The sequence below is a fragment of the Crocodylus siamensis genome, chromosome 7 (genome assembly GCF_052110815.1).
Source record: "Crocodylus siamensis isolate JL-2025a chromosome 7, ASM5211081v1, whole genome shotgun sequence".
NCBI classification, from domain to species: Eukaryota; Metazoa; Chordata; order Crocodylia; family Crocodylidae; genus Crocodylus; species Crocodylus siamensis.
The window spans coordinates 6,097,340-6,124,529 of record NC_143401.1 but is presented as its reverse complement, the minus strand read 5'-3'; the positions used below and the strand labels follow the sequence as shown (position 1 = coordinate 6,124,529).

Below are 27,190 nucleotides of genomic sequence, written 5' to 3'. Positions count from 1 at the left end.
TGCAGCACCCCAGAACCTGCACCCGCTACCCAGTACCCACAAACCCCTGCAGCACCCCAGAACCTGCACCCACTACCCAGTACCCACAAGCCCCTGCAGCTCCCCCAGAACCTGCACCCACTACCCAGTACCCACAAGCCCCTGCAGCTCCCCCAGAACCTGCACGCACTACCCATTACCCACAAACCCCTGCAGCACCCCAGAACCTGCACCCACTACCCATTACCCACAAGCCCCTGCAGCACCCCAGAACCTGCACCCACTACCCAGTACCCACAAGCCCCTGCAGCACCCCAGAACCTGCACCCACAAGCCCCTGCAGCACCCCAGAACCTGCACCCACTACCCATCACCCACAAACCCTTGCAGCACCCCAGAACCTGCACCCACTACCCATAAGCCCCTGCAGCACCCCAGAACCTGCACCCACTACCCAGTACCCACAAACCCCTGCAGCACCCCAGAACCTGCACCCACTACCCATTACCCACAAGCCCCTGCAGCACCCCAGAACCTGCACCCACTACCCAGTACCCACAAGCCCCTGCAGCACCCCAGAACCTGCACCCACTACCCATTACCCACAAGCCCCTGCAGCACCCCAGAACCTGCACCCACAAGCCCCTGCAGCACCCCAGAACCTGCACCCACTACCCATCACCCACAAACCCTTGCAGCACCCCAGAACCTGCACCCACTACCCAGTACCCACAAGCCCCTGCAGCACCCCAGAACCTGCACCCACTACCCAGTACCCACAAGCCCCTGCAGCACCCCAGAACCTGCACCCACTACCCATTACCCACAAGCCCCTGCAGCACCCCAGAACCTGCACCCACTACCCAGTACCCACAAGCCCCTGCAGCACCCCAGAACCTGCACCCACTACCCATTACCCACAAGCCGCTGCAGCTCCCCCAGAACCTGCACTCACTACCCAGTACCCACAAACCTCTGCAGCACCCCAGAACCTGCACCCACTACCCAGTACCCACAAGGCCCTGTGACCTTGCTCCCCGTGGCCCCTGCCTACCCGCCACATCTAGGTGTCCCATACCCAGAAGCCCTTGAGGCCCGTGCCCAAACCAGTGCCTCCGACTTTGCCACTGCTCAGCCCATGACCGACCCGTGGTCACGGGGACAGGTCCCCGGCACAGCCGCGCGTGCGGCCCTGGGGCAGGGGGCTGGGGACAGGCGCCTGCGAAGCGAGTCCCAGGGGCCTGGCGGGCAGCTCCGGGCCCCGGCAGGCTGGAGGATGCTGCTCCCTGGAGTCCCGCGCGGGGGGGGGGCTGGGGAGTGAGCGCGCGGCGGAGACTAACATGGCGCTGCTGGCGGTGGTGGAGGTCATGGCCGTGCTGGACACCACGCCACACTTGGTGCATTTCAGCAGCAGGCTGCCGCAGGGGGGCTGCTTCGAGCTGCGCCCGCCCCCGGCGAGGCCCCCACACCGGAGACACGGGAGCAGAGAGGGGAGGGGAGGCAGGCGGCAGGGGCGCGAGACAGACGGGAGGCACAGGGGACAGATGGACGCACACACAAAGCCCATGAGAGAGACAGAGAGAAAGGGAGAGATGGGTTAGTTGCTGCGGGCTGTTAATGGCTAGCTTGGGGCGGGGGGCAAAAGCCGAGCAAGGCAGCTAGGGCTGGGGGGGCGGGTCTGCGGCTCAGCCCCCGCGACATGAGGGGCTCTGCTGTGGGACTCCCTTTCCCTGGCATGACAGAACTGTCCCCAGGGAGGTCGTGGGCAAGGCGAGAAGGCTCACAGGCTGGTCACTGTCCCCCCCCCACCAAGTAATGGGGTCCGGGTGCTGGGTAGGGAGCCCCCGGGCATTTCTGGGTCACCATGAATGTGATGCTTGATGCCAGCAGCAGCACAGCTGGGTGCCAGCCCTGTTCTGCCCTTTTCGGGGTGCAGCTGAGCTGGCAGGGCTGGGATGGAGCGCTAGGGCAGCAAGCAAGGGGTCCCCGTGGGTGGACGTGGCATGGATCTCATAAGCTAGGGGTGTCCCTCTGCCGGGTGCAGCCATGGGGCAAAGGTCACCCCAGGGAGGGGATCTGAAGCACTGAGGTCTGGGGGTTTGTCTGGAGTAAAGGGGACCTGGATGAGCCAGCAGCCTCCCTGCTGTGTTTCCAGCTGCTCACAAGTGAAGTGAAGTCTGCCCAGGCCTCAGCCCGCTCCCCATCTTGCATTTGGGCTGAGAGCTGAGCCTGCTGGAGAGGGCATGGGGCAGGGCCCTGTTTGTGTGGGTAAACTTGCCCGCCAGCTGACACGTGGGTACAGGGCCTGAGAGAAGCAGACACTTACCCGGCTCGCTGCTTTTTGGACTTATCTGAAATGCCGTCCCGGGACATGAGCTTGTTGAACACGATGATCCCGATGAGCATGTTCACCTAGGCACAGACAGGGCCTGGGGTCAGGGAAATAGCTGGTGCCCCCTGACCTGCAGCACCCCCCTCCCATGCTAGCCAGTACTCTGCATGCCAGCCCCGTGCTCTGGGCAGGGCATGTGGCACCTTAGCCTGCCCCAGGTAGGCAGGGCTCAGTCGTGGGTGCTGGGCTGGGCTGGGCGAGTCCTGGGGGAGCCACAGGGGGGGACAGGTGAGAACAGGGAGGGCAAAGGGTGGGACAAGGCTGGTTTGCTGCCATGGGGCAAGCGCGCTGCACCTACCAGCACGATGACGGCAGCCGGGCCAACAAAGGCGTAGAGCAAGCCACCTTCCAGGGACAGCCAGCAGCTGCGGAGGAGCACAGCACTGTCAGGGGACCCCAGCGCAGCCTTGCTCATGCCCCCCCACCCCCAGACCCTCTGCCCAGCCGCGTCCCCACGTACTAGCTCGCTGTTCCATAGCCTTTGGTGCGCGTGAAGCCGACAGAGACTGCAACCACCAGGGCCGGCAAACCTGAGGGGAGAGGAGACGAGGGGCAGGACCCTCAGAGGGGGCTCAGTGATGCCTGGGAGCCATGCCCTCTTGGGAGGAGATGGAGCTAGGGGTAACAGCCCAGCAGGTCATACACTGGCTTCCCCTGGCACACACAATGCCAGGGTACACACAAGACCTCCATTATAGGGCCCAGGTGAGCAAACCTTTCACGTCCAGACCAGGACACCTGGTCTCTACTCTCAGCTCTGGAAAGAGATTAGGGCACAGCGGTGACAGCAAGAGGACTGGGTACCAGGACATCTGGGCTCTATTCCCAGCTGTGCCACTGGTTTCCTGTGAGACCATTGACATGTCCCTATCCTGCATTGTGCCTCAGTTTTCCCCTCTATAAAATGGGGTGCTTCCCCCTAGCTGTCCTGCAGCTGCTGGGCTGAGTGTGACGTGACTGAACCCCCCTGCTTTGCCCGCTTAATCCTGCCCCTCACTCCCCGAGGGCCCTGCGCTCCTGGCAGCTGGTGAGCGATGGGCACTTACCCCATCCGAGGCACAGGAAGCGCTTGCGGACCAGGCGGGTGCGGATCCGGCCGATCACCGCCAGGTAGGACTGCCAGGCCTCGGTCAGCACCCAGCAGAAGGACGAGAGGAAGAAGAAATGCAGGAAGGCGGCTGTCATGGTGCACACACCCTGTGCAAGATGGGTCATGGTCAATGTGGGGCCTGCACATGGAGACCGGGGAGCCCACCACCGCCGGTGAGCTGGCACCTTTCACACCCAGGCATGGGCAACAATGGGGTGGGCTCTGCCCCGGTGCACATCAGATTCCCATTCCCTCCCCATTACAGGTGCTTGGAGCTGCTTGAGTCTGCTGGGAGCCTGAACCAGCTGCTCCAGGCTGGGGCCATGGCATGTGGATGGACCCAGCGTGGGGCCCCCTCCTCTCCCTGTAGTGTTTATAGGGGAAGCACTGGGGCTGGGGGGGGTTGGCTCAGCTCTGTGCTGTCACCATAAAGTTTGCCCTGCTTGACCAGGCATACCCTGGCCTCAAGGGAGCTGCACGCTCCTTCCTAGCCGTGGCCTTTGTGAGCACCACGGGTCCACGTGGGAGGTTTTTCTCAGGCCCCCATGGCTATGATGATGCCTGAGCCCCCATGCTCAGGAGGGAAAACTGGGGCACACGCCAATAAAGTGACTCACTCAAGGCAGTGGCAGAACCAGAAGCACAACCCCGAGGGCCTCAGCCCCCCAAAATAGCCCTCCCTGAACAGCAAAGGCTGCCCAGCCGCCAATGGGTTAAACCTCTTGCCCCCGGCCTTGGTCTCTGCCTGAGCCACTGGCGCAAGGAAATTAATCCTGAGATGGAGTTAATCCAAAGCCAATCCGCCCCGGGAGCCCGAGAGGGGAGATAACGCTATCGCTGAGCCCAGACCGCGCAGCAGGCCCCTATCTCGCTGCAGTCATCAGTGCTCAGCTGCCTCGGCTCTCGGCCACTGCACAGCACAGCCAGCGTGGGGACAGGCAGTGTACACGTGCACTGGGCCTCACCCGCATCCAGGCACAACCCATCGATGTGCATGGACAGCAATGTCCTAGGCACGGCGCGCATCAGCGTTAGCTCATACAGGATGCCCTCAGAGGGCTTGATGCCCTGGCCAGGGCTTGATCCCAGCTCCGGATGCTACCAGTGCCATGCATCAGAAGCTCAGTGCAGGAAGCCACCACCTCTAAGAGCCCAGCGTGGAGGTGGCAGCCTGGGCATCCAGGGCTGCCTGCCATTAGGAGATGGGGATGCCTATGCTGGTCCTGAACCCCAGCCCACAGGCAGCCCCCCAGGCTCACCTGATGCACTCCCAGACACCTGCAGGCAAGCCCCGCTCCCAGCAAGAAGCACCCTGAAGCAATCCTTCATTAAAGAGGAAGCTGCCATACTGCCCACGGCTAGCTTTGATCTGCTCCCCCTGGCAGAGCCTCAGCCAGGGCAGAAGAGCATGGTGAATGCTAAGCTTCCCTCTCCCTTTGGGGTGTATGGGGGAACCAGGAGGCATGGATGGCTAATGCAATAAGGTGCCCGTGGGCTTCCCTGCCCACAAGGAGAAGAGAAAGGAGGAAAGGCCCTGGGTTAGGAGAGGGCTGCCAGGACTGCCCTGTTCTCCAGAGAGGTGCTGAGGGGAATCCAGAGGTGGGGAAGGGGCAAGACAGTCCACTGCTCCGCTGGCCACACTGCCTCTCTCCCTGGCTCCTCCCTGCCACTGGGTTTGGGCTGCCGTGGAGAAGAGAGGTGCCACAGCCCCATGCAGACACCACAGAGACATCCAGCCGGGGTCATTCAGGGCTGGTGGCAGCTCCCTTGGGGGTGCCTGGAGCAGGAGAGCGATCTGGAGGCCTAAAGCCCTCCCCAGCCCTGTCAAAACTGGAGCCAGTCAGACGGCGCTGAAGTGCAGCTGCCTCTGGGGTGCTGCATGGTCAGGACTACATCAGCTCCCAGCAACACGGCAGAGTGCTGTAGGAGGAGGGTCTGTCCACACCGCCCAGCCAGCCTGCTCCTTCCCCAGCTTTCCAGCTTAGCCCCACGGCTGAACCCTCTGCTCTGGCTGGGCTCAGCTTAGATGCAGCACAGACGCCGGTTCTCCTCAACCCACCAGGTTGAGGTAACCACCAGGGAAGCGTCTCAGCACAAAGAGCCCCAATGCCCCCAGATGTGCAGAGGCCTCAGCCGCCACAATGCTCCCACCAAGGGAAGGCAAACCCAGGTGTGCAGGTGAACCCCGCAGGCCAGATCTGCTCCTATAAGCGGGTCCCACTTGTGTCTGCGCTACTCCCAAATCTCTGGCTGTAGGGCAGGTGCCCACTGGAGACGACCAGCTCTCTGCCCAGTGCCCTGGCAAGGCCCTGGCAGCTGGAAGAGGAGCAGAGGCCCTGGTAGGGCTCTTACCTTACTGAGCATCTGGGACTGGCCCACCAGGATTAGCACATTCGAGGCCAGGATGGAGACGCAGAAATTCAGCAGGATGATGGAGCGCTCTGACTTGATGAACCTGGCATGGTGGAGGGCAGAGAGAGGCAGGTTTAAAGTCCTTGTGCCTGGAGATTGGCTTGTTTTCTCCCTAGCCTGGGGGCCAAGAGCCCTCATGATTCAAGGGACCAACAGCCTCAGCAGGCTGGTAGCCCGTCCCCAACAGTAGGTGATAGGGGACCCCGAAGAGGGCATGGGTGAGCCAGCAGGTGAGAGGCTGCTTCCTCAGCCTGGCCTGGGGAGGGGGGTTTCTGCTTGTGACTTGGATTAAGGCTTCTGGCCCCCCTAGGCAGGATGTTTGGGGCACAGGGACCACTCTGCCCTAAGGCAGGGATGCAGCCGTTTCAGAGTCGGAGCTCTTCCACCTTCGTTAGCCTCGAGGAGCATGGCAAGCAGGCCTCTGCGCCAGGCGGGCGATGCGCCTCTGCCCTGCCCTCATCCGGGGTCGCAGGCTGTCTTCCATCAGACCCGTCTGCATGCGCTTACCCCTGCATGCCTGGGTCATGGCTGTGGGGATGTGTCTGCAGGACACACTGTGGGTGACAGAACCCACTAGGATGGAGCTTTGCAAAGCTGCCCGAAGGATTTAGGCACATAGCTCCCATTGCCATCACTTGCTTGTACAGCTCCTGGTGCAACCAGGCTCTGAGCCCTGCCACGGCTCCCAGGCACTACTGTAGCACGGATCGAGCATTGCCTGAATCTCTCTGGGGGAAAGGGAAGTGGACATCTGCCCCAATCTCTCCACACCCCCAGCCCCGGGGACCTCGTAGCTGGCACAGCCTCAGGCATGTGGCATGGACAAAAGGCCTGGCTCTGTGTCACACGTGCCGGTGTAAATTCAGAGTAGCCTTGATGAACTTGCCAGGCTGATGTGAGTGGAGCCAGCATCAGGCCCGGTGGGGCCCTCCTGTCCACACCACGTGCCTGGGGCCACGCCAGTCGGGTGCTGCTGTGCCCACAGCCACCTTTAATGCGATAAGACCTTTATCCCCTTCCTGGAACAGCTCCGCCTAATCACACCGCGGCTAAGCCTCCCCTGCCCCCTTCCTGCCCACCAGCTGTTTTCTCCCCCCTGCCAATGCCTGGCACGTATTTTGTCCTCTTCTGCTGTCTGGATCTCCCTGCTGCCTCTCCCGGCTGCCTGTTTCGGGGCTGGCTCCATTTCTGCTTGGGGTGCAGAGGGTGAGGGCACCCCCCTGTTTGCAGGGCATTGGTGCTGCAGCCCACAACTGCCCACACCCTCCTTTGCATGGCCACTCCGATCCCCCCTCGGCTGGCACGGGCCCCAAAGCACCCTCCAGGGGCAGTGACCTCTGCCAAGGCTTAGCCACCAGGTCCAAAGCCGGCACTTCCTAACACCCCCCGAGAGCCAGGCACCCACGCAAGCAGGCAGCCTGATCTCATGCTCGGGGGGTGGCACCGGGGCCTGGCACTTTGGGGTTCATCACAGCAGGCCTCTTGCAGCTGCAAATCTTGGCTCAAGCTCCGAGATGGCCACGGCCCAGCTGCTACTAGCCTGGCTGGCTTCTCCTGGGCTCAGCACGGGGGAGTTATCCCTGTGCAACTGGGGTAGGTATGAGGGAGCACGGGGTCCCCAGTGGGGTCAACCTACCTCCAGAAGGCAGCGTAGATCACCAGCAGGGTCAGCAAGGCCATGCAAGAGACGGCGCAGCCTATCATGAGTGGCACGGAGGGGATGCCCGAGGGGTCCATGGCCTGATGGGGAGAGAGAGAGATGCTCTGGAGATGATCCCAGAAAGGAAGAGCTGAGGGATGGAGGCTGCCGTTGCAAGGCGCGCACAGCTGGCCTGAAGAGGCGTAGGGCAGAGAGAAGCTGGGGGCTGCCCCGGGTGATACCGCCAGGCCCCGGCCACCCAAGGCCATAAAGCCAGACACCGCTGGGGAGGCGCTGGGGAAGGCAAGGGGGGCAGAGCCCACCACCCCTCAGCACCAGGCCTGGTGCCCCCTCCCAGGGCCCATCGCTCTCCCGGGCTCCGCGACGGCCCCTGGCTGCCGAGGTGCGTTCCCGGGGGCGCCTCTCCATCTCCCTGCCAACCAGAGACGCTCCCAGAATATCAATCGCCAGACCCGGCTGCCGGGATCTGGGTTACGCTCTGGCGTGGGGCATGGAGGGGGCAGGGCAGCCCTGTCTGTCTGTCCCTGCGTCCGTCTGCGAGCGTGCCGGAGGGACGGGAGCAGAGCGGAGGAGACAGCAGGACGCCCGGGCACATGCCAAGATGGCTCCTCTTGCTCTGCCCCCCCCCCGCAAAATGCACATATATTAATGCCCGGAAGGCCTGTTAATTGAGCCTTATAAATCCCAGGCAGGCGTCCTGTGCTGCAGAGCACATCTCTCCATTATATACTGCAGCGCGAGGGGGGCGGGGGTGACTCAGGCAGAGGAGCAAGGAGAGAGGAGTCCGGGGGAGGCAGGTGTGGGCTGGCTCCCCAGTTGCTGCTCCCCCCAGTGCATGGTCTCCAATGGGGTCTGCGCATTGGGGGGGACTGTACTTTGCACGATGGGAACAGGGCTTATGCCCCCACTTCACCATCTGCCACCGAGGCATCGGGGTTTCCCCCACGCCTGATGCCCTCCTGGGCTCGGGGATACCAACACGCAGCCTCCCCTGGCCTTACAGCTGCCAGGAGGGGAACAAGCCAGGACCCTTCACCCTGTACCCCACGGCCCTGGCCACGGGGGCAGCCGCAGGTGATCCCCGCCGGGGGCTGTGCCCCTCGGCAGGGGCAGCGGGAAGGGGGCGGTGGGTGAGGGGATGCTGCTCTCCTATTCAGCTTCTCCTCGGGCTCCTGGCAACCAGACGCCAGCGATGTGGGGGGAAGCGGAGGGAGTGGGAAGAGCTGAGCAGAGCCAGGCAGCGAGGGCTGGGCGAGGAGCGGGGGGTGGGGCTGGAGCAGCTGGGCTGGGGGCATGGTACAGGGAAGGGGAAGGAAAGCAGGGACCGGAGGGCAGATCCCCCCCCCGAAGCCTCAGCCCCATCTTCACACCCAGCACCGGGACCGATGCCCTAGCCAGACCGCTGGGGAAGGCCGCCTGCATTTGTGCCTGTGTGTGCATGTGTAGAGCTTGCGTGCAGCTCAGACATGCTCTCCCAGCACCACGGGGCTGCTCTGTGTGTGCATGTGTGTGTGCACGTGCACACATGTGGAGATTACTGGTACCCAAGCCCACAGACCAGTGCCTTGCTGGGTCCCTTTCCCCCATGCCCACCTGGCACCACAGAAACATCCCTCACGTGACTTCAGATCACTCCCTCCCCTGCCTTACTGGGGCAGACCTGCCCCCCACCCACCTGTCCTGCAAGCCACCAGTGGTCCCCCCCATTATCCCCCAGCCCGCAGTCCCATCCCTCCCCTCTCCATCTCTCGCCTGCCTCGGGCTGCAGGAGAGCAGAGGCCGAGAGCCACAAGCGAGCGAGCAGGGGGCACGGAGCTGCTGGCACTCACCGGGTCCTTGGGCAGCTGGGCGAGCACGGCGTAGGTGGACAGCTGGCTGCACTGGCATTTGGTGTGAGCCGGGAGGGTCTCGAGCGTTTGGCAGCTCTCCGTGTCCCAGTTCCCAGCGCCAGGATCCCTGATGAATGGAAGGGGAAGGCGAGAGAGAGCGCAATGATCAAACATACACACACACACAACCCACAGCCCCTCGGCTCCGGTGCCGGCTTAACCCTTTGCTGGCGCCGCCCGCCTGCCGGGAGGGGAGCTCTGCCTTCGGCTCTGGCCCTTGCTGGGGAGGCTGACCCAGTTGCTGGGGTAAAATCCAGCCTGGGCTTCCCCCAGCCTGGGCTGCGGGGGCTTCCGGCTCTGCGGTCTCCTCCCTGATCTCCCAGGGGGGCTAAGTGCCGGGTTTCGTTTGAAGGCTCAGGTTGCCAGCCGGGGTTAGGGGGTGCTGAGTTCCAGCTAGGAGGGGAGGGGAGCCCCTGCACCCCTGCCAGGCCCTGCTCTGCCCAGCTCAGGGCAGTACAGGGCAAGTGTGAGCATCAGGGGCCTGAAGGCACTAAGGAAAGCAGGGGAAGAAGCAGGTGCCCTGGGGTGCCTGGGCTCCCCTGCAACCAGCTGACTGCGCTCCCAGCATCGAGCCATCCCCTTCCAGCAGGCACTTCTGACCTCTCCAGCTAGTGCCCTCCTCGCCCCGTGGAGGCACTAGGGGCAGCTGCCCAGCCATCACCCCCTCCACCCCTGCTGCAGCCTGAGCTGTGCCTGCTGCCCATGTGGCTGGCACCACACGCTGTGGAGCAGGGAGAGAAGGAGCATCCCAGGCTGCACCCCCAGTACAGGTACAGGGGTGGTGAGGGCTGTCCCATGCTGAGCCCCCAGCTGCAGGTGGCGAAGGAAGGCCCTCCCCCGGGCAATGGGGAGAATCAGCTTCCCTCGTGTCTGGGTCTCCGAGTTGACCTGGACACCTAATGCCCACCTGTCAGCCTTTCTGGGCAGCATCAGTGCTACCATGCACAAGGGCTGAGGGTGGTTTCCAAATGCACCGTCTTCCCCACATGCTCAGCCATCACCCAGCGGCCTCCAGAGACCTGGCACCCACACAGACATGCACTGCCAGAGCGTATTCCTCCCAGCGCGAGCGGGACGGCTGCTGTGTCTCACGCCACACAGCCAAGCCATAAAATCAACTTTAAAAATCCTGGACGCCAAAGGGGCCCTGCAGGGAAGGGCACACCAGGCCCTGCATCTGAGGGGCAAAGCCAGTGGGGAGCTGAGCTGTGAGCCAGGAGACCCTCTGAGCTATGCCCAGGGCTGAATCCTCTACGTGGGTCATCCCAGTAGGTGCAACCCAGCTCCTCGCCTGGCCGTCATAACCTTCCCTGACCGACAGCCCATGTCCATGGCTGGAAAGTGCCCTTGGTCCCCAGGCAGCCTCTGTGCTTGAAGCCCCACCGCCTAAGGCTCAACAACACACTCCTTGCCCAGCAAGGTCCCAGCCCATCCCTGCCACAGCACCCCCATCGCCAAGGCCACGTGGGGCAGACGAGGCAGGGCCGTTCAGACTTCAGCAGCACTGTGAGGGGGCCCCAACGCCCTGGGTCCTTGCAGGGTAGGGGCTGTGGCAGTGGGGCGGGCATCACAGACCTGCCAAGCCACCTCTCTCGACTGTCCCCGGTCCCTGCCCAGCAGAGCTGCATTGGGACCAGCCTGCTGTGGGTGAGCCCCCAGCCCCATCTATGGAGACAAGGGGGGGCCCAGCCACCGTGGGTGGTGGGTGAGTGGGGAGGAGCATCAGCCACGGGTGCCGCGGCATGCCAAGGCCGACAGCGGTACATCCCCTGGTTGCTCTGGCAACCCGGAGGAAGGCAGCAGGGAAGGGAGGCCACGCTGGGAGCAAACACTAAGGCCTCCAGGCTGGCAGACGGGTGCAACAGGGGCAACCCCATCCCCACCCCCCATGGCCTAGCCCTGGTCATAGTCACCCCCTCCCCAAGGACGCCGCTCGCCCACGCCGTGGCCTTTTGTCCTATGTCGCCCTGTCCCTGCCCAGCGCCGCGCTAATGAATTGTGTCTGGCAGGATGGAGGCATCAATCTCCGGCTGCAAGCGGAGACCAATCAATCCCTGTATTAGCCAAATTAACCCGCGGCTGCAGAGGGGGTCGACTGCAGCACAGGCTGCTGTTGCGGAAATAGGGCCACATCCCTCCTTGCGGGAGAATGAGGGAGGTCTGCCTCTCAGCACCCAGGAGCAGCCCATGCTGCACAGCAACAGATCTCTCTACCCTGCCCTCCTCCCTCCCTGTGCCCCCCAACACATGCTGTGCCCACCCCCAAGTCCCTAATGAGACACTGGAGCAGCACCCTGGCACCCTAAAAGTGTGCTCTTCCCATATGCCCCCCCAATCCCCCCACCTCTCAGCATGGGGTACAGCACCCAGGATGGCCGTGCCCAGAAAGGGTGGGACAGAGGGGAGGCTGGGTGGCAGCCCTGTCCGTGTCCATACCCATCGCACATCAATAGCCAGCTCTGCTGCCATTGCCAGGAGGGGAGGCACCTGGGTCACGGCCCCAGCCTACGCCTGTATCCCTTGCTCTGTGGCAGGAGGATAGTTCCCAGCACCAGGTCAGACCCCCCCCCCCCCCCGAGCACCCAGACTCCAGCCTGGAGCAGGCTACGATGCAGTTACCTGCCCTGCAAAGGTGCCGGAGCCCAGGCTCCAGCAACAGGCCCGGGCACCAGCACCTGCCAGGGTTCGGGACCAGATGGCCAGCACCGTGGGGAAGCGAGGGGCTGGCAGACTGTGAGGGTGCCCCCGACAAAGCCCGGGGGGGCTGGAGCACAGCCCGCCTAAGGGGCCGAGAAACAGCTTGCTCCACTGTGGTCCAGTGGGCACGGGTCTGTGAAGGCTGGTGGGCTCCAAGGGGCAGGGGACCTGGGGTACACTGTACCTCATTTCAGTTCACCCCATGCTGCCCTTCCCTGCAGAGCTACCCCCAGCCTCTCTTCCTAAACGCCCCCCTCCTCTCTTGCCCTGGGGCAATGGCAGGCCACGAGCTGTACTCACGTTTTGGAGTAGTCCCAGGTGACGCACTGCGGGTGCGAGGTGCCCTGCAGGCAGGGAGAGCTGGTGAGCAGAGAGCAGAGGCTCCAGGGCAGGGCTGTCCCACCCCCCCACCCCATGGGGAGGTCCCGGCTGTAGCCCTGCTTTTGGGGTCTACGTGCTCCGGCTGGGGGAGGCAATGGGGACACAATCTGTGACCTGAGCATGGCCTGTAGCTACTACCGTGTTGGGGACACCCCTGCCCTGGGGGGGGTACAGGGAGGCTGGGGCATCTACTGCCACACTGGGGACCCCTGGCACTGAAGCCTCCCTTGCACCAAGCCAAGCAGGAGCCACTCATACCATGCCCCGAGCTCCAAGCAATCTCCTGGGCACTGCCAAGGGGCTGGCAAGGAGGGCTGCAGCTCAGAAGCAGCGGGCATCAGTCGAGCTGTGCAGGCTGAGGGGAAAGGGGGCTATGGGGGTGATCAGGAGGCACTGGAGGAGGACCTCGGTGTAGGAAGGGGCTGTGGATTGGGATGGAGGTGGCACAGGCGTGAGGGGCAAGGGTAGCACTCAGGGGCTAGGGAAGCCCTCCAGCCCCTGCCAGGGTGAGGATGCCAGCATCCCCCACCTGCTCCTGGCACAGCACTTACATTGATCACATAGGACAGCTCCACCATGACATGGGGCTCCGTGGGCTTGGGCGGCGGGCGCACCGTCACCGTGAGCACTTTGGATGTTACGGCCAGGGGGGACCTGCAGAGAGGAGGGTGCTGGCTGGGACACGGCACAGGCAGCAGAGGGGCCATTTGGACATCCACAGCACCAGTGTCCTGCCCCTGTGCCTGCGACTCTGGTATAGGCCTGGCTGCTGCTCTCATGCAACACAGGATCACAGGTGTCCTGGCTCTGCGTGTAAGCCCAGCTCTGGTACAGACAGTGGTGTGCACGCAGGCAAATATGCTCAGCTTGTCTAGTGCTGGGCTATTGGGTGTATGTGTACACGCAGAAGAACACACACCTCTTGGCCCAAGATCATGTCTGCCCTTTGCCTGGATGTGTGTGTTGGGGGTGGCCAGTGCCCTAGTGGCCCTGTCCCCAAGCACATGCCTTGCCTGCGTGGCGCATGCGTGTGCGAATGCCTGTAAGTGCAGACGGTTTCTCAGCCCCCGTGTTCCCAACAGGATTTACCTCCCACACCTGGCTCTGCTTCTCCATCCCGCTCTTCCTCTCCAGTTGTTAGATCCTTCCCAGCAGAGGGGAGGGCAGGGGGACCCATGGGCTGCTCATCCCCAAGCAGATGGTGCCCACTTTCCTCCTGGCACCCCACTCTGCCCCCATGCTATCCTGTACTCATCCTGAGGCTCTCTGACCCACACTTGAGCCCTCATCCAGAGCCAGCTGGTGCCATGCACCTGGGCGCAGGGCCCGGCAGCATCAGTAGGCACAGGGCAGGGGCTGGCTCCCAAGGGCACAGGTCCCTCCACGAACAGCTTGGGACTCCTGAACGGGCTGATCGGGGCAAGTCCTGCCCCCCTCGCTGGGGTCTCCAACCCACAAGGCCTGGACATGGCACCCCCAACCCTGGCTCCAGCCACGCACCCACCTGGGAGGAGGCAAGATGAGCCCCAGCGTGCGGTACAGGATGGCCCCCACCACGAAGTGCGACGACTCGTCCATCTCTGCACAGAGAGGACACGACTGTAAGGGACCACTGTGAATGGAGCCAGTGCCCGTGGCTGGGGTCCAGCCCCCTACCCCTCACCCCCAGCCCAGCTGCTGGGGGAGAGGGCAGGGACAGATGAACACATGGATAGCGGGTCCTCCTGGGAAGAGCTGCCAGCCCGCGCCTGCTGCTCCCCACACCCCAGGAGCCAGGGAAGGCAGAGAGGCCCCGTCCTCACCTGCCCCAGCCCATCTCTGTATGAGCTCCCCAGGGGCTTGCACATGCACATACCTGCTTCCACATGCATGCACAAACACCCTTGCACACACACATGTGAACAATGGGAGCATGCACACTGATGTTCGTACCCATGAGCCAGCACCTGCCCACCCACCCTCGAAGGTGCCCATCAAAATCCTCACTGACCGGAGGAAGAGAGACTCAGCATGTCCTTGGGGATGAAGATCTTGTCCTCAGAGGTGCGGGCCCAGTCCTTCATGCCCCGGCGCCCCTTCATGGGGAAGTTGATGTCACTGGACACAGCCGACACGGGCTCCCTCTGGATGCTGATCACTGCCAGGGGCAGAGCAGGGGCACGCGGTCACTTCCCAGCACCTGGGCACACTGGCACTGAGCAGTGCCCAGCCCCTCCGTCTCCCATGGCTCCAGTTGGCACGGTTAACCCTTCAAGTGTGACCCACCTGCCCCATCCTTCATCCCCAGGCCTCTCCTGTCTGCCCAGACACACCCCGGGGGTGTGCAACACGCTGGCCCAGCCCACTCACCCAGGTTGTCGGTGACGATGAGGGAGCTCTGGAAGGCCTTGAGCGCACCCCCCACCAGGTGGATGAAGTCCTCCACCACCTTCATCAGGTGCACAGAGCCGGGGGAGACCTGTGGATGCAGCGAGAACGGGGCAGCTGTAGCTGGGTCTTCCCGGCCGAGGGCATGGGGTGGGATCCTGAGGTTGGCCCCCGCCGTCCCTGGGCATGAGCAAGGGGGATCTTCCTACTCGAGCATTGGCCCTGACCTCTCTGTCCGGGCTTGGGAAGCCTCTGACCCCACAGCCCCTCTGAGTGTGTCCAGGAAGTGCCAGGCTCTGGGCACCTGCATGCAGGGCTCTGAGCAGGGGATGCCCGCTTCCATGGTGCCACGGCAGGGACAGCCAACCTGCCGTCCCTGCCCAGCCCGCCTGGTCAGAGACCCTTACCCCCGGCTTCCCCTCCACCCTCCCGCTTCCAGCAGACCTACAGGGAGGAGGGCAAGGCTTCCACCCAACCCTCCGCACTTCCCCAGGGCCACAGACCCCTGCCCGGTGCTCCGAGCTAAGCTGTCACCCCAGGTCCCCTCCAGACAAGGGTCCCAGCCTCCTCATCCTCCTGCCAGCCTGTGTGCCTCCTCCCTGCCCTGCGGGAGCCCTGGCACCCCTGGCAGGCAGCTCACCTGCTGTGCGTCCTCCCACTTGTCCCTGTTCTCCGCGTCCACCATGTAGCTGACCACCTGGAAGAAGCGCTGTGGGGAGGGCAGAGCAGGGCAGGGGTGAGGGGCAGCTGGCAGAGGAGGTAGGGGCTGACCCAGCCCCATCCCAGAGCCCCGAGACTCAACTGTGCGAACAAGTGAATGCACAGGGATGCGCACATGCATGCCACCATGCCCAACACAGGCAGCCACACATGCACACTCAGGTTGCCCCCCTACATGCATACACACACACTACCAGGCACACACGTGCACATACACACATGCATAAAGTGCATATGCTGCCACGCCAGGCCCTCCTGCATGTCCATACACATACTGCCACAAACATACCCAAAGCACAAACACTGCCTTGCCAGACCCTGACACAAACACACACCCACATTCCCACACAGTCGTGCCAGGCCCTCTGCACATGCACACACACAGACTTTGCCTTGCTAGACCCTCACACACACACATTCCCAAATATCCACACCAGGCCCCCTGCACATGCGCACACACACACACACACAGAGCCTTGCCAGACCCTCATACACACACACACTCCCACCCAGCCACATCAGGCCCCGCTGTACACACATATACACACTAGCACACCAGACCTACCCACTCCCCAACCCAGCCAGACCAGATACACATGTATGCTGCCCTGCTACACCTACGCATGGACCGGCACACACACACACACACACACACACCACTCAGGGCATGTCAACCTTGTGTCCCTCAGTGCCAATACAGCGGTTGCACTGGGCATGCAGCACGCCTGGAACCGGCAGCGAGGTCACAGCTCCAGGCACTCACGGGGTAGCACCAAAGCAGCCCCCACCCTCCAGCAAGACACATGGCGATCAGGGCAGGAGAGCCCCACAATTGCAACCTCTCCAAAGAGGCCACCCTCGTCTTTCCAGGGTGCCAGCAGCCTCCATCCCCATGCGGTACCTGCACGTCCTCAGAGGAGGGGGTGTAGGTAGCCCTCTTGAAGGTGTCGGTGACGTTGCGCAGGATCTCCACCGAGAACAGCAGGTCCCCACTGTAGTAGGTCTTGTGAGCCATGAGCTCCAGAAGGCTGCGCACCACCTGGGACATGCCCTCGCCCGCTAGGACCCGCTGCCCCTTCGCCAGGTGCTCCCGGAGCTGCGGAGACAGGGGTGGGGAGGTTGCAAAATGCAGCTCCCCTAGAATCGCGTGTCGTGGGAAAGCAGGGCTGCAAGGGGCCTGTGGAGGTCACATCCAGGCCAATGCTCTGCCCGAGGACAGGACAGTCCCCATCCAAGCCACCCCAGAGGCTCTGAGCTCTTCTAAAACTACACGATCAACTCTGAGGCACACCTACAAGGCACCAGACACCCAAAACACTGAGCTTGCCCTGGGTGAAGCACGGGGCCGAGGGCTGGCAGTGTCCTGCCACTGCAAGGCGTGTTAAAACGCACATTTGAGTTGGTCTAATAAAAGATATCGGATTTACCCAAAAAACCTTGCCTGCCTATGTCCTTAGACCAACACAGCTACAACCTACACCCCCTGGAGAGATCCCGGGAAGATGGCCAGGCCTCCTGCTACAGAGGACACCAACCCTCCCCCAGTCTGTACCAATCTGGCTATGGGGTCAAATCCCTTCCAAACATGGGGTCCGTGTGACCCCGAGCAGAGGAAGAAGACCCTTTAGCTAGGAAACTCTGGGTTCGAGTCCCAGCAGAGGCACTGGCACAACCCCGTCAAAATTCATTGGCAGGAGATGAAAAAACCCTGTAGCAACAAGGGAAAATATTCCCTTCTGACCCCACAAGGCACCCAGCAAAGCCCGGACGCTGGGACACACCACCCACCCTCCTCTCCGCTTTGCAATCTGGGGACGGCCAGCAGAGCTCAACACCTCATCCCCTCGAACTGGGCACCAGACGTCCCTTCCTGCCACCCCCCCTCCATAATCTGATCCCAGCCGCTCTAATCTTCTTTCCTAGATAAGCTGGTTGCAGCTGAGCACAGTCCTCTCCAATATCCACCTGCTCCGGGCTGCAGAGCTCCTCTCATTATCTCTTTGTGATCCAAGGGGGGGGGTGTGCTCCTGTCAACTTGCCACCCCCGCCTCTCTTGCCCAGAGCCCTACCCGCCAGATCCACCTTGATCCCATCATTAGCAGCCCAGCCCCAGACCCCCTGCCAGCCACAGGGTGACAGCCGGGCACAGGTCCTGTAAAGAGGGCACCCAGCCGGGCAATGCAGTCATTAGCCTCTGCCCTTTGCCTAAAGAGCTAAGGATGAGGCGGGCATCTCCTGCTGCTAATGGGGTGCTAATGACAGGGGCTGATTAACATGCCAGCCGAGCCAGGAGGGGGTGGAGGGAGGAGTGGTGGCCAGTGGGTGCCTGCTCCAGAAGCGATGGGATGCGGATTAGGACCAGGAGCAGGCTAGCGTGGACAGGGAGGCCAGAGTAGGGAGGGCAGGGAGCCAGGATGGTTGGGTCCTCCTCCACTTTTGCCACTGACCTCCCGACCTGGGAGTGAGGTGATGCCCCACTCCCTGCCTCAGTTTCCCCATAGGGCAAACTGCAGGGGGTGGAACTGAGCTGGGGTCCAGGCAGCTCCTTCATCCTCTGTGCTAGATGCAGGACAGATGGAGAGGACAGTGCTGGTGATCCCAACCCTAGCCCTAGCCCTGCTCTGGCCTGAGAGAGGGCTCCGGGTCCAGTGACATGGGGGGAGTTTTACGGGTTACCAGCATTGCTGCAAGCCACAGCCCAGGCCCCCAGCCCGCACCCTCCTGCCCTGCAAACCCAGGAGCCCCCAGGCTGGGCTGGACTCGATGATCTCCCGAGGTCCCTTCCAGCCCTAATGTCTATGAAATAAATCTATGAAACACAGCTTAGAAACCCAAAGGAATGGCTATTCCCCGCCCCCACCACAGATGCCCCCCAGCAGCCACATCTCTGCTTGCAGCAAGCATGTGGTGAGCCAGCCCCCATCACAGCCAGTCTGGGGCCAGAAACCAGCCACAGGGCATAGCAGATTTCCCCTGGGGTCTTGACCAGCACCCACTCTGCCCCCCACTGCCACGGCTTGCCCTGGCCACCAACCAGCTCGAGCACACACGAGGGAGCAGGGGGGCACCAGCCCGAGCGTGCACCTACTGAGAGATGCAAGTATCGGTAGTCATGGGAGATGCACCGGGCGAAGCTGGGTATGCCCCAGTATGCCACACCATGGGCGTTCAGCAGGCACCGGCGGCTGGCAGACCCTGCAGGAGAGAAGGGGAAGCAGCATGGAGCAGCTGGCCCGGGCAGCTCCGGCGCCTGCCCATACTCTGACAGCCCCGTGCCCCAGCCCACAAGCCATGAGTGCTCGGTGCCCCCTCAGCAGCCGGACCCCTTAGCCACATGCCAGAGCCCCTGTCCCACCCCACCTCCAGCTGGGGCACCTATGCCCACTCACCCGTGGCATTGGGTGGGCATTTGTTGTAGATGACCTCTCCAGCGGCCGTCTTCTTCCAGGTCATCAGCATCACGTACTCGTCCTTGCACATCTCATGGTAGGCTACGGGAGGATGCAAACAGACAGGGGGCTGGGGAGGGGGTCCTGTCCTTGGCCCCATGCCCCAGGGTGGGCACACAGGGAGATGGCAGCTCTGCACAGGTAGGGACAGGGGCATAGCCAGGGCTTGGCAAGGGGCGGGCTTGGTGCCCCAAGAGAATGATCAGCTAGACAGACGGACGCAGGGGGCAGAGTCCGGGTTCAAGAGACCCTTGGGCAAGGCAGGGACCTCGCTCCTCCCTGCCCAGCCCCCTACCTGGGCACTTCTTCTCGTTGCACGTCTTGACCTCCTCCCCGGAGCCCTCGCACGGGTAGCCCTGCACGCCTGTGCCCTGGCACATCCGAAAGCGCCGCTGCCAGCCTGTGTCACACGTCTTGGAGCACAAGCTCCAGTGGTTCCACGGGCCCCACTTGCTGTCACCTGCCAGGGAGCAAGAGACGGGGGTCAGAGCTCGGCTGCAGCCGGAGGGGATGGGAGTGCACCGGAGAAACAGGCAAGGCACGGACTGGGAGCAGATTTGGGTCGCGCTGCCCAAAGACAACATGACTCTAATACTCCACAGGTTATTAAACCCATTAATCAATCCCCACATGCAGCCCCCACCGTGGTCCAAGATTGCCCTTAGCAAATCACAGCCCCCCCAAACACACAAACTAACCTTGCCTGGCACCCAGGGACCTGGATTCCTGCCTCTGGGGCCCAATTTGGGCAGCATGTGGACACAGTCAGGGCCTGCCCCGTCCAGGGACACCCAAGTGTGCCAGCCACTTGAGGGGAAGAGGCATTGGGACAGAGGAGCCCTGATCTCCCAGCCCTGTATACCCTCCCTCCATTCATCTGCTCCATCCATTCACCCCCCCCAACACACACACACTTGCTTTCAGTGCCCCAGCCTTCACACCGTTGCCTCCCAACATTGCACATGGAGGGGAAACGGAGGCGCAGGGCAGGAAGGGTAGTGATTTACACCAGGACACATGGCGGCTCCAGAGCAGAGCCCAAGGGCAGGACCCAGGTGTCCGGACTTCTCCCTGCACGCGTGGCCAGCTCTGCTCAGACGGCTGGTGTGGGCACAGCTCTCTCCTTATTGTGGCATCTCTGAGTTGCCCACGTGGCAGGGCAGCGTGCGGGGAGCACATGTGCCTCCTGCCCAGATCAGAAGCTCAGGATCTCAGGGGAGGGAGGGAGGGGCCTTGACACCCCCCTGGAACGATCCAGCCATCATCACACTACCCAGCCTCTGACATTTCCTGCCCGCTCCTGCCAGTGCGATGGCAGCCAAGTGACATTTAAAGGTCATCGGCCACGTGACTCCACTGCCATCACTTGGCATTTGGCTGCCCCATGATGGTGGGGGGTGCAGAGCCCAGCTGCCAGGGGGGCAGAGCTGGCCTGGGGCAGGGCGGGGAGAGGGGGCTCTATGTGGAGCTATGCTGTGCCTGCTCTGGTCTCAGCTCTGTGGGTACGTAGGGAAAGCCGGGGCCTGGCTGCCACTGCGCCCCTGCGCGTGCTTCCCCTTCAGCATGTGCAAACCTGTCCCTGGGGCTGCACACACCAGCTGCTCTGCGTGGCTGGCAGTGCTCACACATATACACTTATCCATGCTGGGATGCGAGTGCCTGGCTGAGAGCATGCTGTTCCCCCAGGGCTACTGCAAGTATTCACACACGTGTGCAAATGTGTGTTCACCTTGAGACTTGCACATTCCCCCCCACCTCCATGCCACCACACAAGTGTGACTTCCCGTGCTTGCAGGCTGAGTCCTTGTGCTTTGTCCTGCTCACGCCCCCATCCCAGAGACTGCTCAGGCACATGGCTAGCCATATTGACATGCCAACTCCACGTGCGCATACCTGCTCACTCCCCGTGCCAAGTGCTCACACGTGTGTGAACACCCACGTTTATACACAGAGTCCTGGGCTGCAAAGCTGCTCATTTCCCCATCCCACCACGAGCGCTCACACGCAAAGCCACATCGCTGGCGTGCAAGCTGCTCCATGCCCCGCGGTGCCGCATCTGGCTGGAAGCAGGGAGCGAGGCAGGGAGGGGGCTGCCATGCCATTGGCAACACAAGGCCATTGCAGCCGTCAGAGCAAGAGTGAGTGTTTACAGCTTCCTGCAAGCCTCACAGCCCCGTGCTGACGGGGAAAGGGCGCGTGTCCGTGTTGATGTGAAAGCCCTGGAGACGGGGTCCGACCTTGGATCTTTGCTCTCTGTGAGCTTACCTGGGACACGAGTGGGCTGGGGTACGGAGGCAGCCTCCCATAACAGAGGGGCCCTGGCGCGCTGCCCGCAGTCTCCAGGATGCCGTACGTGCGAGGAGGCTGGGGCACCCGGAGAGCTTATCAGGGCATGCAAGTCCCGCTACAGCAGAGAGCAGGAGGGCCGTGTGCCCCCCCAGCCTGCCAGCTCCTCTCTGGCTGTCTGATCCGGGCTGCCAGCTCCAGGCTGTCGGGGAAGGCAGCCGGGACCCATCTGTCCCTGTCACCTGCTGCCTGGCAGCCCCTGCATTCAGAGCCGGGTTTTACAGAGCACAGCTGTCACCCAGACAGATCGGGAGCCCCGGGCCTGATTGAACAGGGCTTGTGCCGTGTCTCTCCATGCAGCAGAGACTCCAGATGCCATCACGACAGCCATGGGGCAGGCCAACGCGCACAGTGGCTCTCTGCCCAGCAGGCAAAGCCAGAGGACAGGACCAGCCCTCCCACCTGGAGAAGGGGTCCACAGACGGGCTGGGCAAACTGTCCTCAACCAGACCCCCTGCTCACACCACACTATACGCATGGGGACCCCAACACGGCCCCCTGCTCACCCACAGGGAGCATGTGGGCACCCCAACGTGGCCACAGCAAGCACACACGGACACGGTGACGCTGCCCTGATGCTCACACCCACAGTGAGCGCACACAGACCTGACGCAGCCTCGGCGAGCACGTGGGGACCAGCCACCGCGAGTGCACGGGGTCATGGCTGCAGGGAGTGCACGGGGACACTCTGATGCCGCCCTGCTGCTCACACTCGCAGCAAGCGCCTGGGCACCCAACAGGGCCGCAGCAAGCACACGGGGACCTGGACATCACCACGGCCACTGCACAGGGACACTCTAGGGCACACTCGGTGACACAGGGGCAGCCTGTCATGGCCCTTGCTCACACCAGTGTGACGCCCCAGCACACCATCCCACAAACCAGCCCTTTTGTTCCCCCCCAGCATCCTCACACCAGCCGGGCCCCTAAGCATTGTCCCACTGCTCCCAGCTCTCTGCCCCATGCCCCCTTCCCCCCACCTCCACCTGGGCGCTTACTTGGACACGGGGGGTTGGCACACTCCCTGGCGTCAGCGTGGGCTCCCTTGCACTCAGCCCAGCCGTGGGCTGCGACGCTGCACCGGCGCGTGCGCTGCTGGGTCCCATTGGCGCAGGTCACCGAGCACCGGCTCCACGCGCCCCACTCCAGCCACTGGCCTTCCACTGTGGGGGAGCACAGAGAGGGGGCGGTTAGCGAGGGGGCCACAGGGATGGAGCTGCTGCCATCTCCCCAGTACATCCGGGGGCCTCCTGGCAACTCCCCCGGGGAACTATGCCTCTTGTCTGCGCCAAGGTAACAGCCTACTACTGCTGCCAGCTCAAGAAGCAGCTCAGCTGGGGCCAGGCTGCCCAGCTCACAGCCCTGGGTCCAAGTGCTGCCCCTAGCCCTGGTCATGGGCACTGGGGGCCTAAGCGAGGGGGTGAGGTTGGCACTTTTTGCCCCCCAGTCTCCTGCTCCTCATACCACAGTGACCCCAGAGGCTCAGGGCTGCTGGCGAACAGGCTAAGGCTGCCCACAAAGCACTGACGGGCAGAGCCGCAGGGTGCTGGTACCTCCACCCAGGCCAGCGGCTCCGTGTCCGGGAGCACTGCAGGGCCTCAAGCCACAGAACTGCATTAAACCACAGCCCCACAGCCATCATGGCCCACTTGGCCCCATCCTGCCCTCCTGACTGGAGACACAGCTCTGGGGGGCACGGGGCTGACCCTGGGGTCTAAGGCTATAGGACAGGATAGAGGGTGCAGGGAAGCCCAGCATGGGGGTAGCCAGGGGGGAATATGGGTTAGGATGGAGGAGGGAGAAGAGCAGGCTGAGAGCTGGAAACCCCGGTTGGCAGCTTGCATGGCATGTCCAACATGTCCCCAGGCATGGGGACAGGCCCCTGGCAAAGGCAGGATGGCAATGCCACCCCTCACACCCGCATCGACTGGGACTCAGCCAGGGCAGGGGCACCAACTCAGCCCTGCAGAGGCACCAACCTTGGACCCACTGGGAAGGGGCTGGGGGAGCCACTGCCCACGGACAGGTGCCATAGAGGAAAATACAGCCCTTTAGCGAGCCACACTCCTGCCGCCAAGTTGATGAGAAGGGGCACAGGCCGGCGGAGCATAATTTTGCTGTCATTTGAGGTGTCCAGCCCAAACCCAACCCCTGCAATGCCCCCTCCTTCTGGGCAGACCAGCAAGGACCCCTGTCTGAAACCCATTGCCACAGAAAGACAGATGGATGCACCCCTGCAAGACACGGCTCGAGAAGGGAAAGGGGGAGGAATGAAGCCAGGGACAGACCCACGACGGGCATGCCACAACCACCTGGAGCCCAGCACATCATGGGATGCCTCTGCTCCTCCAGAGCTGGCAGAAGGGCCCCAATCCTGGGCACTTGGCAGCTCTGAGGTCAGGAATACTCTCATGTGCCATTCCCTTCAGTCTTCAAGCCAAGGCCAAGGCGGGAGCAAAGAACAAGCCCTAACGGAGCAGCAAAGCTATAGGCAACCCCCTCCACCACATACACACACGCTCCCTCCGGCACATGCACTCGTGCACACTCCCACACTCCCCTCCAGCACACGTGTGCACCCACCTACATACACATTCTGTCCAGCACACACTCACGTACACACATGCATGCTTCCTCCGGCATGTGTGCACACACCTACCCACACATTCCCTCCAGCATACACACTGGTGTGCACACACGCCGTCTGGTCACAGACTATCTGGCCCCAGCGCCGGCCCAGGAAAGCAATCCCAGCGGCAGCAGTGCTCTCAGCATTGCAAGCCCTCCTGGGTGACATGGGAGCCTCACAAGCGCTGCCTTTACTGGGACAGAGCCTGGACCCCGTAGCCGAGTCCTGTCTCATGGGTGGGTAGATAGGGCGGGTGAACGCCTCAGCCTGCTCCCCTACCACAGCCGCTCCCAGAGATTTAGGAAGCTGACAGAGTTTGTCCCCTGCAGCTGCCACGGATGGGCCTTTCCCCCAGGAACATTTGGATTAAGCTGCCTGCTCCTGGGGCGATGAGTCTGATGGGTGACGGATGTGCCAGGTAAGGAATAGCTGCCACGTGCCAGCTTTGAACCTGCTGCTCCCTAATCACTGTGTTGCATGTCCCCAGGCTCCCCTCCATGTCCGAGGTGACGTGGGGCCAGCAGCTCAACCCAGCCCCTACCTGCTCTCCAGCCCTGAGTGCGAAACCTTCCCCAGCAGACCCCCTCCTACTCCAGCTCCTCTGGCCTTGGCACTGCCCTTATTGAGGCAGCTACCCCCCCAAGTCAGCTTCCAGACCACCCATACACCTGCATGGAGGGCCCCACGCCCGAGCCCTGTCTGCCCAGGGGACCCCACTCCAGCCCTGGGCTGGGATGCTCCAACAACCCCATCCTGAGCTATGGCCCTCTCCATATGCCCTCCCACCCTGGGGGTAAGGGGGCTGCAGGTCACTGGGACAGGTGCAATGCCCAGGACCCCCAGCCTGTGGGAAGCCCTGCCGTGAGGAAGGGGGGAGGCATTCCCTGAGCCTGGTCCTGCCTCCCCGGAGCCCCCCAGGCAGGGTGCAGGCAGGGGAGCGGCGAGGGGCACGCGGCAGAGGGTGAGATCCAAGTACTAACCGGGGCATTGGGCGATATTGCAGGGCTTAGTCTGCGCCGCAGGGCCCTCGCAGGCCTTCCCTCCATGCTGCGGGGCCACACAGCGCCGCGCTCTCGTCCGGACCCCTCGCCCACAGGTCAGCGAGCACAGGCTCCAGGGGGACCACTCCTCCCACAGACCGTGAACTGCAATACAGCACACAGCAGTCACGGCGCATGCTGCCGAGCGCCCGCCACGGGGGGTCGGGGGGCTGGCAGGGGGGTGCCGTGCCCCCCCCCAGACACTGCCTGGCAGCCCTCTCAAGGCACATGGGGCCAGGGGAGAGCCACGCAGCGTGGGAACTGCTGGCCTATGGCATCAGATCGGGGGGCTTGTGGGGCGTGGGTCTGCCCCAGGCACACGTGCCTGCTGCAAAGGACTGCCCTGAAGTTGTGAAAAGAGCTGAGCCTCTGCTCCAAAGGGGCCAAAGCAGCAGTGACCTGAGGCCTCAATGCCCTGTGACCAGGCAGGGGTTCCTGCCCTCTGCTTACAGACGGGGAAACTGAGGCACAGATGGGGAAATAGTGTCATGGAGCAAGTCGGTGGCAAAGCTGCAGGGGATCCATGGGTCCTGACACCAATGCCCGTGCTCTGACTAACCCCCTTGTGACAGAGGCTTGTGGGTTTTGCTGCCTGGGTGCCCCAAATCCTACCCCAAGGCTCCCATGGGCAGATCTGAGGCTGGACCTTCTGCCCCGTCTGCCCGCTGACCTGGCCTGCAGAGCCAGGAGCGTCATCGGCCAGGCTCTGTATAACGTAAAGCAGCTGCCCTGTGGGACCGCGGAGGGGCAGTGATAACGGGGGAAACCCATGGAGCAGACTGAGGGGGAAAGGTCTCTCCCATGCCCAGCAGACCTCATCTTTCCTTGGCACAGCATTCTCACATGCACCCACACATACACCTGTGCACACATGCACACAACCTACTATCACAGTCATGCCACCAGCCCTTTCCTGCAAAAGCCAGCCAGGCAGGTGGCCCTGATATGGACAGTCTGAATTAAATAGCTCCAGCCACCAGCATGGGAAAGAGCTGGCTGGCACAGAATATATGGGGAACATAAAATAAAGCTACGCCTTCTTTGCTGCTAACAGATTCTGCACGGAGTGGCTTGAGATTCTCACGTGCACATTTAGCACATTCGCATCTTTTGCAGGTCACACCAGAAAGGCAGTGAAGTGGCGCCAGCAATGGCCAACAGGCATCTGGAGGACATCCTCCAGGCTGGGATTTTCCAAGAGAAACCAGCACTTTGCCTTGGCATCCCAAGGGACCAGGTGTGCCAGCTGACATGCTGGGTAGTGACCCAAGCGGCTGCAAAGCTTCCTCAGTGGCAGAGCTGAGCCCAGCTCCAGTTCAGTCCCACCGTGTGCCCCTGGCCCCAAAACTGCCCCAGCGCATCTCACACCATTTCCACCAACTTGAAACCAGAGCTGCCTCCAGGCAGACAGGGCCCGAAGCCGGGATCCCGCACCCGGACTTGTGCAGACGAGCCCGCCAGACCCAAGTGAAACCCCGCTGGGGTCGCTGGGACACGCACAAGCACGTGGGACCCTCTCCAGGCCCGATGGCAGGCACAGCCTCGTGGCAGCTGACCAGTGGCCTGGACGCTGTCTGCATGGGCTCTTTTTATACCAATCAAAACACTCTGGCGCCTGGGTGTTTTTTAGTGCTCTGTAGAGATCCGGTACAACATAAAATGCCCCTTAGAGAGGGGAACCTGTGCAGCCTTCACTGCCTCTGCCACTGGGGCTTTCCAACCAGGGTGAGAGGAGCCGCCGCTGCATGGGACACCGCTGAAACCCGAGATGCTCCAAGCCTGGTGCTCAGAGACGGAGCTGCCAAACTGATGCCACAGCTCAGCACTGGCCACAAAACAGGACCATCCCGTCCCCAGATGGGTAAGGTGAGGGTGAGCATGGTGCCCATGGGAGCACTATCCAGGACGACTGCTCACACCAGGAAAGCCCCCGCCTCTGAATACAGCTAAAGACACAGGTTGAACAGTCTGGGCTGTGGACAGCAGCCTCCCCCACTGCCCCATACGCAGGCACCGACCCCCCCAAACTGGAGTGCAGGGGGCTCAGATCCCCCTAGGCGCAGAGGAAACTGCCTGCCAGGTGGGCACGGTGCCTTCCCCAGCGCTGGAGGCCGATCTCAGCGTGCCCGCGTCCCCACC

The 27,190-nt window shown here is 62.7% G+C and overlaps 1 protein-coding gene across 9 annotated transcripts in view; it reads right to left on the bottom strand.

The window, feature by feature from the left end:
* ADGRB2 (adhesion G protein-coupled receptor B2) overlaps positions 1–27,190 on the bottom strand; it is a 72,175-nt gene that overhangs the window by 12,084 nt on the left and 32,901 nt on the right. For 4 of the 9 annotated variants that reach the window (XM_090057241.1, XM_090057244.1, XM_090057243.1 and 1 more), the window contains 19 exons: positions 24,992–25,156; positions 22,381–22,545; positions 19,332–19,496; positions 18,977–19,078; positions 18,676–18,782; positions 16,489–16,683; positions 15,508–15,576; positions 14,850–14,958; positions 14,491–14,637; positions 14,005–14,080; positions 13,052–13,154; positions 12,420–12,463; positions 9,363–9,489; positions 7,510–7,613; positions 5,814–5,916; positions 3,418–3,568; positions 2,832–2,901; positions 2,670–2,736; positions 2,306–2,391 (listed from right to left, as the gene is read on the bottom strand). In XM_090057241.1, coding sequence (XP_089913367.1) covers positions 2,306–2,391; positions 2,670–2,736; positions 2,832–2,901; positions 3,418–3,568; positions 5,814–5,916; positions 7,510–7,613; positions 9,363–9,489; positions 12,420–12,463; positions 13,052–13,154; positions 14,005–14,080; positions 14,491–14,637; positions 14,850–14,958; positions 15,508–15,576; positions 16,489–16,683; positions 18,676–18,782; positions 18,977–19,078; positions 19,332–19,496; positions 22,381–22,545; positions 24,992–25,156 — 2,155 coding nt within the window. Of the gene's footprint in view, positions 1–1,319; positions 1,419–2,305; positions 2,392–2,669; positions 2,737–2,831; positions 2,902–3,417; positions 3,569–5,813; positions 5,917–7,509; positions 7,614–9,362; positions 9,490–12,419; positions 12,464–13,051; positions 13,155–14,004; positions 14,081–14,490; positions 14,638–14,849; positions 14,959–15,507; positions 15,577–16,488; positions 16,684–18,675; positions 18,783–18,976; positions 19,079–19,331; positions 19,497–22,380; positions 22,546–24,991; positions 25,157–27,190 lie in introns of all 9 variants that reach the window. The other 5 variants (XM_090057242.1, XM_090057245.1, XM_090057246.1 and 2 more) reach the window with 3 other exon arrangements.